We start from the raw sequence: 9,186 nt of genomic DNA on the forward strand, positions 1-9,186 counted from the left end.
GGCGCTAGTAGTGGACCAGGACCCACATTGGCTCCCTGACACGTCTGCAGTCATGCTGCTCGTGGCACAACAAACGGCAAAGCATTGTGTTTTTCTGTCAGAACCAGTCATCTTGGGCTGCAGCACCATGTGTGCTGGCTCAAACCACGCCGGCTGGCCTTCACACCAATTCGTGTGCATCGGAACTCAGATCTTCCAAAGACATCACACCCAACTTAACAAGTCTTGCAGGTCAGGAAACCAGTGGCATTTGCTCCACATTCTGTGCTCAGTTATTCAGTAAGAAAGATGTTCACAAACAGATGTGCCTGATTACTGCAAAGAAACACTAGGGGAAATACCGAATTTAATACCAATTAATGAAATTTATTAAAGTGATTTTTCTGACTCTCTTGAAATCCTCAGATTGTTGATAGAAAAATGTCAACCTTTGCTCTCCACATGCACCAATGAGCCTTCGGCACCCAGTCATCTGTTCACCACTGATTCTTCATTGGACCACTGCAGAAGAGCTAATGCTCGAAGATGCTTTGACCAAGTCACATAGCCATCAAAATTTGGCTCTTGTCAAACCCTCTCAAATCCTGAAGTTGTCCAGTCATTTTTCTTTCTAACAATTTCAGGGACAAGACATTCACTCAGTGCCTAAAGTTTCCCACCACACTTTACAGCACTTGGAACTGTCTTGTTACTGAAATGTGTTATACAAATAAAACTTACCTTGCCTTACAGATGCTGTGATGATGAGATATTATATTATTCTATTCAGTGGTCGTAATGTTTTGTCTGATATAAGAATGTGGTGGTTAAAAAAATAAAAATCCTTTGTATCTTCCAATTAAACCACCCTGTGACATCCCAGATGAAACAATGACTTATAATGTAATAATGAAAACACAAACGATGCAACGTTGCAATAAATATCTGTTTTTCCATTTTACAGGACTGTTTTTTACTTTAGTCCTGAAAATTAATCAAGTGTAGCGCTTTCAAAATTCAGTAAACCACATAATTTTCCTCTTTTCTTGGCCCTATTTCCTTCTAGTTTAAAAGAAACAAATGTAAACACACCGATTGGATTTGTGGCTGTTTAAAGTACAACTAATTATGCCATATTGTAAAACAAGTATTGCTATTTTAATGGCAAAGTTTGCTCCCCTCTCTGGAGGACTTTGCACGCACCTGTTAATGAGCCTCAGCTCTGATTTGCAGGGAGAGTCTCATGTTTAATTCCACGCCAGAGGAAAACGTAGCCACTCACCTTCAACTTTTCTCCCCTTTGTATGAGACAAACTGGATCTGATTGGCTGTCAGCTGAGAGACCCGCGCTGCGATTGGCTGCTCCTTGTTTCCGTGGCTGGGATGTGAAGTCCCTGACGTTTGTCGGGGCTGCTCTGAGACAGACTGGGGAGAATGGCTGCCAGTGGAGGTTAGCGAAGTCTTCATTGTTTTCTCCTCTAACCCCGTTGAAATTACGCTTTTTAAAGTTGCAGCCTGCGCGTTGGACCCCTTGCCGAGCACGGCCCGTTGGTCGAGCTGAAAGTCGTGACATGTTGCGTTACTCGCGGGAGGAAGTCACGCTTCTTTAGGACTCCTCTACAGTTGTTTTGTCGTTCGCCTGGCTAAGGTGGCTAGCGTTAGCCGCGCGGCTAACTTTCGGCCGGTTAGCTAGCTGCCTACAGCTGATTGTGTAAACACTTGTTTGTGACAAGAGACTGGCGCTGACCGAGTACCGTTCATTGATTTTTACGAACACGTTCATTTAGACGGTATCGTTTCTTCAAGTTTTGTGTATTAAAACGTGGTGTGTTGCCACCAGAGAGACTTTTTTTATGCCCCTTGCTGCTCGCAATTTTGTGTCAAAGAAAGCTTGCTAACATTAGCTCTCTGCCTGTGCGCTGCTAAAAGTTGAGCTTACACGTCTACTAACCTAAATGGCAGCTTAGCTGGTCTTTTATGAGGACCACGTTGCGCTACTCGGTCCCAGGCTTAAGTCCCCCGATGCCTTTGGAGTTTGTCTTTACTCTTTATTTTTATTTTTTTTCCGCTGCTGAGACAATCCTAGCAGACGTCGGGCATTCGAGGTGTTAGCAAACTAGCTACCACCTGGCGAGACAGTAGTTTCTATTCATCCATTGCCAGCCTTTGTCCTGTCAAGGAGTTGGTGTTGCTCAACACGAGGTGTGTGTCGAGGAGTGCTGGCGCAGGTCTTGCTAAGACAGCAGAGCTGCGGGGAGAAAGTCTAAAAGTCGGGATGCCACTCATAAGGCTGGGGGACACATGTAATAATAGACATGTTGCGATTTGCAGTTTCTATTTTAGGGCAACGCCACAGAATTAACTTGGTTACGTGCTCGTATATCCCGATTTTTTGGGCCTCGGTCCGACGTTGGAAACGAACCCGAGACGAGTTTTAGAGCTTGCAATAATCCTAAAAAGTGCACAGAGTTAACTTTCAGTCCACTGACGCTATAGCTCCTGACTTTGATTGTTTTAATATTTGTTTGTGTCTGATTCTAACGTTAAAGTAGAAGGAAACCCAGAAAACACCTGCTTATAAAAAAAATGAAACTTTTAAACATCCCCCAGTGTGTTAGCCATAAATAAAAAAATAAAATAAAGAAAATGGTGCACACATTTGAGAAGTTGTTGTGCAGCCTTGGTGTCAACTAGTTGGAACGCTCCCCTAAAAAAAAAAAAATAATTGGAAAGAAATTTAAGCAATGATGCGCAACTTTTTTTTTATTTATGTACACATTTAATTCAGTAATTAACTATTCAGTATTTTTTTTAATAATGGTGAGATTTTAATATGGGCGAAGGATGAAATGTATCACCCTGTGAAATCAGAAATGTCTCTAATTGGCCAAATTTGTCTTTCTGGTAAGCGGGATGATAATATTTGAACCTCAAACATGGCAGTCGGAGGACTATGCACTTTACAGCGAGACTTAACTCTAACATCAGTACTAGCTTATTTAAAAAGGCCGTTGCAACGGCGTTCCGGAAAATCTGAGCCGTTTTGAAGCCGTGTCTTCTTAAATCCTTGGTACATCTTTAAGCAGCTCGTGCTGAAACATAATTGTACAGACGCGACACGTAGCTTCACTTTAAAGTGAATGATGTGTGTTTGTGTTGAATCTGGAGGATTTCTTTTCAGACTGAGGCATTTTGCTTAAACACAACTGAATTATTACCTTTGACTTTTACATTCTTTTTAAATTAGTCTTAAATTAGTTTTAGGTGCGCCAGTACAAATTCGTCTTAGAAATCCCAGTGTTTTCTGGGTGAAAGTAAGATCTAAAAGAGATGGCTGCGTGGTCTTCATCTCTAATCTGGGAACGTAACCTGAGCAGGCTGGGCGTCCCGCATAAATTATCCCAGTAAAGCAGTTTTGTGCAACTAGAAAGTCAGAACCCAGGCTGCCGTTAGCGCTAATCCGGCTTTGTTGCAAAACCCCCAGGTGTTTGATTATGTTGACTGTTATTTCTAAAGGTGAAATGATTTTTCTCTCTTTGCATCACTGTTTTTAGAGGTAGGCAAGCTGTTACAAGTACAGAATGGGACACCTCCAGCTACCAACTACAGCGGGGTAGATGCTGTGCACGCCTGCCACATCCTTCAGCAGCTCAAAGCCTTGTACGATGAAGCACAACTCACGGATATCGTCGTAGAAGTGGACCACGGCAAGACGTTCTCGTGTCACCGGAACGTTCTCGCAGCCATCAGCCCGTACTTTAGGTACAAAACGTCTCGACGCCAATTGTTCTCACTGCGAACGGTACCAGGGCGCCAGAATGAAGTGTGTTTGCTTCCTCGTCTAACCCGTAGGTCCATGTTCACCAGCGGCCTTACGGAGAGCAGCCAGCGTGAGGTCCGGATTGTGGGCGTGGAATCAGAATCCATGCACCTCGTCCTTGACTATGCCTACACCTCCAGAGTGGTGCTCTCAGAGTCCAACGTCCAGGCCCTGTTCACCGCTGCCAGCATTTTCCAGATCCCCGCTCTGCAGGATCAGTGCGCCCAGTTTATGATCAGCCGACTTGACCCCCAGAACTGTATAGGGGTCTTCATGTTCGCAGACGCCTATGGACACCAGGAGCTGAGGGAACGCTCACAGGATTACATCCGCAAGAAGGTCGGTTGAACGTTTTTGGATGCTTAAGCTGCTTGATTCTGTAAAATGTGTTTGAGGGCACGCTTAAATATTTTGTCTTTTTGTTTGGCAGTTCCTGTGTGTTTCGCAGGAGCAGGAGTTCCTCCAGATGACCAAGGAGCAGCTGGTCAGTATTCTCAACAGCGATGACCTAAACGTGGAGAAGGAGGAGCACGTCTACGAGAGCATCGTCCGCTGGCTCGAGCACGACCGGCACGGCCGCGAAGCCGACCTCGCCGAGGTTTTTTCCCAGTGCATCCGTCTGCCCTTGCTGGATGAGGCCTTTCTCAGTCGGATACCCGCCCCTTTCGCCGGCGCCCTGTCGCTGTCCAGAGACCCCGCCGAGGCAAAAGCGCGTCTCGCCGGCACGAACGGCTGTCCGCAGCGTCTGGGCATGACCGCCTCCGAGATGGTGATCTGCTTCGACGCAGCTCACAAACACTCAGGTAAGAAGCAGACTGTGCCTTGCCTGGACACGGCCAACGGGAGGGTGTTCAAGCTCTGCAAGCCGCCCAATGACCTCAGAGAGGTCGGCATCTTGGTGTCGCCGGAGAACGACATCTACATCGCCGGCGGCTATCGGCCGAGCAACAGCGAGGTTTGCATCGACCACCGAGCAGAGAGCGACTTCTGGCAGTACGAGCATGCGGGAAACCGGTGGCTCCCGCGCGCGCCGCTGCTGCGGGCGAGGATCGGCTGCAGGCTGGTGCACTGCTGCGGGAAACTTTATGCACTGGGAGGCAGAGTTTACGAAGGGGACGGCCGGAACGCATTAAAGTCGGTAGAGTGTTACGATGCCAGAGATAATTGTTGGACAGCAGTCAGCCCTATGCCAGTTGCCATGGAGTTTCACAGCGCTGTGGAATACAAAGACCGCATCTACGTCCTCCAAGGTGAGTTTATATTGTTAACGAAAAATCCTAAAATTCTTGTGTACACAACTTGGTTATTACATTTTATTTTTTGTCATCTTCAGGCGAATATTTCTTCTGCTACGACCCCCGTAAGGACTACTGGAGTCATCTAGCCCCGATGAGCGTCCCTCGGAGTCAAGGCCTGGCCGCCCTGTACAAGAACTGCCTCTACTACATCGCTGGAATCTGCCGGAACCACCAGCGCACCTTCACAGTGGAGGTCTACGACATAGAGAGCAACACGTGGAGCCGAAAGGGAGACCTGCCCTTTGACCAAGCCACGAGCCCATACATCAAGGCCATGTTGCTGCAGGGGAAGCTGCACCTGTTCGTCCGTGCCACACAGGTCATGGTGGAGGAGCACGTGTTTCGCACCAGCCGCAAGAACTCCCTTTACCAGTACGACGACGAGGCAGACGCCTGGCCCAAAGTCTACGAGACCCCCGACCGTCTTTGGGATCTGGGCCGCCATTTTGAATGTGTGGTGGCCAAACTTTACCCCCAGTGTCTACAGAAAGTGCTTTGAGCAGAAATGATGTGAACCCAATCTTATCAGGCGGGGGGGTTGTTGTTGACGGTCCCGCCCGCCCGCCCGCCTGCCTTGTGCCTGGTGTTACCGTGGGTTTTACACCATGCGGACCATTTTTTCTGTTGAGTCTTAAGTTGTTAAAACTTTGGTTTAACATGATCAAAATGGGGGTGCTTTTAAAGATTGCAGTATTTTTTTTCGTTTTTTTTGTTTTTTTTGTTTTTCTAGCCAGCACCAACTACACACACTGAAGCATGTTTCACAAAACGCTACAATGAATCATAAGTGCAATTATCCTTTTTTCGCTTGTTGTTGAGCCATGTTTTTCTGTTGTTGTTTGAAATGCATAAAAGGTATTGATTTTATTTTTCTCCTAATGTTAGGCATGCTGATGAGGGTGCTGATAAGATGAAACGCCCTTCTAGAGATAAGGATGCTATGTGTCACTATAAAGTGAAAAATTCTCTCTATATAAATAACTATATAAACTAAATTCATACGGGTAAGGTGAGTACCATGGCTCATTAGTAGGTCGCTAACTCTGAGGTTTTTGTTTTCGCTGTCCATGCCTCTCTTTAGCTTATTTTTTTTTTTTTAGAAACGTAGTTTTATTGTAAAGCGTGTTTGTGTTTTTACGTTCTTAGTGTTTGAAAATTCAAAAGCAAGTTTTAGTTCGTAGGCATGGGCCTCTACGGTAACCTGCAGTGAAAATAGTTTCACAGTATCACAATATTGACACAAAAATTTAAAACAAAAAAATCTCTAAAATCAAATTAAGTTTATTTAAAGTGGATAAATCTATTCTACTGCTGCAAAAATATATTTAATTCTGTTACAATGTTATCTGGACCATATGTTTATAGTCTGGTTTTGGTTACAGACTTCAACCCAAATATAAAATATCCTCTATATTTAGTAGATCACAAGTGCTTTTTGTGCAGAATATTGAACCTTTTTGTTATTCTGCTCATTATAGACTAACGCTCTATATTAGCTGACTAATTACTGTATTTTAAAGACTATAAGTGGCTCCGGGAATATACATCGCATCGGTCAAATGTCATTTAGAAAGAAAAAAAAACATGTTGCACCAGACTATACGCGTTTATTTAGACATTTGACATAATTCAAGACTAAAAACTGACGTTTAATCTAGTAAACCAATTTATTAAACTACACAGCTGCATCCACAACCGGCTGAATAAGCTGGAGCATACCTGGGAGCATAAATGGGGTAAATAAGCAGCTCCAACCAGTAAGGTTTTATCCAGCCCTTTCAGTGTAACATACCACACGGATATTTCAGAGCCCAGTAACAGGGTTCTGTCCTGCCAGCTGCACGCAACGCTCCACTGCGTGAATGCACACTGAAATAGTTAAACGGCATACAAATGTGTTCAGTCTTTTCCATAGCTTGGCCGCAGGATCGGCCAAACTATGGAAAAAAATAAACGTTCTACTTATAGTCTGAAAAATACCGTAGGCTACCTGCTCTGCTAAGGTGATACAGCTGCTACAGACGTGCTTCTTAGTTCGCTCCCTAGTTTTTAAGCAGGTAGCTAAAGGAAAACACACAGCAGCATCGAACAAGCGGCAGGAAAATGAGCAATTATTTCCCATCAATCAAGTCGCAGCACCAGGCGATACTTTAAACATTTTCTGCTCAGGTGCATGGACACTTCCCGATAAAACTGTCCGATGCCCGGGTCCAGTAATCTGCTGTCTCTGAGGGTTAAAGTTGCCAATTGATGCAAGGCGTCTGCTGAAATCCTTGTTTCAGCTGGCTAAAAGGCAGTGCACAGCAACAGGTGGGGGAGGGGTGCTGCTGCGTGGCTCTGCTACATGCCTGGGTGTACACCTCAGAGATGTTACTCAGAGGACTTACAGATGTAAGCATAAGCCTTCCTTGAACCCGGCGCTTTTTAAAGCCTTGTTATACCAGTAGCCGGCCCATGCCTAGATCGCTTTATGACCCCCCCCCCCCCCCCCCTTTCTTCACAAGCGTTGGAGCTAAACTCTTTCTGTGGTCCCAATAGGCCGTGGCTCGCGCTTCCCACTTTGTTGAGTTGGCTTCTGTTGTTTTTCATATGCAAAGATGTTTTAAGTGAAGTCTTAAGCGTATTCACTCTCCACATTGGAGAAATAAGGACAGAGTCAAATTTTGTGCTAACACTAAGTGGCAAGTTCCTACCAACTAACAGGTTACCTCAGATTTATTTGACTTGGAGTAAAGGGATGTTTTCAGGCCTTCTGTTTTTTTGTTTGTTTTGTTTTTTAAACAGAGCAGCTGTGTAAAAAAGCTCCGTTTGGCATCAGGACGTCAGGTCGGCTGTTGGCCTCGTGTTGTAATTTTGTAGAAGGTTGACAGAATGCCATAAAAAAAAACAAAAAACATTTGAGGTGTCGATAATAGTTGTCGTGGACATTTGAAACTAATTTTGTGGTAGCAATAAATCAAGGAACTGTGATTAGGCTTTATTATCCTGTATTACCGTAGTGCATTAATGTTTTCGTTTTGCTTGTCTCTGCTCGTGGAAGAAAAGGAAAAAAAAAAAATTGGTAGTAACTAGTACCAGTACTTGTTTGGCTGTCGCTTGGGTGCGGACTTGGACTGACGTGTAATTTGGTGCAAGATTATGTGTGATGCCAATGTGCCTGTGGCTAAAAGGAAGAAAAAAAAAAGGGGGGGGGGCATCAGAATCAAAAACCCACATCTCCTCATGAAGAACATCTGGAACGTCAGCTCGCCATTGCACTGAGTTACTGTTCACCTCGGCTGCAAACGTTACGGAGCAGCCTCTCAAACGAGACCCTGGGTCTGGAGTTTTGGGCCGTCTCGCTTGACGGCCACGGATCCTCGTCGTTTCTCGCCATCACTCGGGCACGAACCGTTGGTGCTGCTTTTTTTTAGACAATCTCGTGTAAAAAGAAACCCACAATCGACTGGTCCTCCCCGTCAAAACCAATTTGATCTTCAGCCTTCAGTTTTCTCATGCAGGTCTTATTTTTGTTTTATTTTTTTATTTTTTTTGTGTGTGTGTGTGTGTCTCATCTCTGCACTGCATGTGTTTGACCTAACCAGAGAGAGAGTGCCCCTTTATTTTCTAAAAAAAGAGAAGAAAAAAAAGGCTTCGGTAAATATATAGATATATAGCAATCAACAAGGTTTACATGGAAATAAATCTTTAACGAGTCACATCCAGCAAGGACTTGAAGATATATTTACTTCTCTGAGAGAAGATCCGCTGTTTGGAAGACTTTAAGCTGATCCTAATCGCAACCGCTCGAACAATAACCTCCGAAAGACACTCCTCACAAGTGATCTGTGGTCCGAGCTTCACCACCACGGCTCCAGAAGGCCGCATTCGAGAACCAGGAACGGAGAACTCTCAGGATTTCTACTGATACACAGTACTGTATTTAATTTTTATGTTTTTTTTTTTTGTTTTTTTTTTTTTTTTTGTGATGTGTAATATGCTGTACTATAGGTTTGCCGTACTTGCACAGTTTTCTAAACTTCTATTCAATTTCTTTTATAACTTGAAAAAAAAAATAGATGTGATTTCCTTTTTTTTTCTTCCTCGTCT

At 44.5% G+C, this 9,186-nt stretch overlaps 1 protein-coding gene across 1 annotated transcript; it reads left to right on the plus strand.

The window, feature by feature from the left end:
- Positions 1–1,413: 1,413 nt before the first annotated feature.
- On the plus strand, positions 1,414–8,712 carry kbtbd8 (kelch repeat and BTB (POZ) domain containing 8). Its single transcript, XM_012862221.3, has 5 exons — positions 1,414–1,429; positions 3,534–3,741; positions 3,832–4,138; positions 4,230–5,049; positions 5,133–8,712. The coding sequence occupies exons 1-5, from the start codon at positions 1,414–1,416 to the stop codon at positions 5,594–5,596; spliced, it is 1,815 nt and encodes a 604-aa protein (XP_012717675.2). The 3' UTR covers positions 5,597–8,712.
- Positions 8,713–9,186: the final 474 nt, after the last annotated feature.

Source organism: Fundulus heteroclitus, chromosome 20 (assembly GCF_011125445.2).
Source record: "Fundulus heteroclitus isolate FHET01 chromosome 20, MU-UCD_Fhet_4.1, whole genome shotgun sequence".
NCBI lineage: Eukaryota > Metazoa > Chordata > Actinopteri > Cyprinodontiformes > Fundulidae > Fundulus > Fundulus heteroclitus.

Excerpts from the sequence above, each read along its gene's own strand:
- kbtbd8 (XM_012862221.3), top strand. Across the intron at positions 3,742-3,831 it reads GCCATCAGCCCGTACTTTAG|GTCCATGTTCACCAGCGGCC; the intron begins GTACAAAACGTC and ends TCTAACCCGTAG. Across the intron at positions 4,139-4,229 it reads AGGATTACATCCGCAAGAAG|TTCCTGTGTGTTTCGCAGGA; the intron begins GTCGGTTGAACG and ends TTTGTTTGGCAG.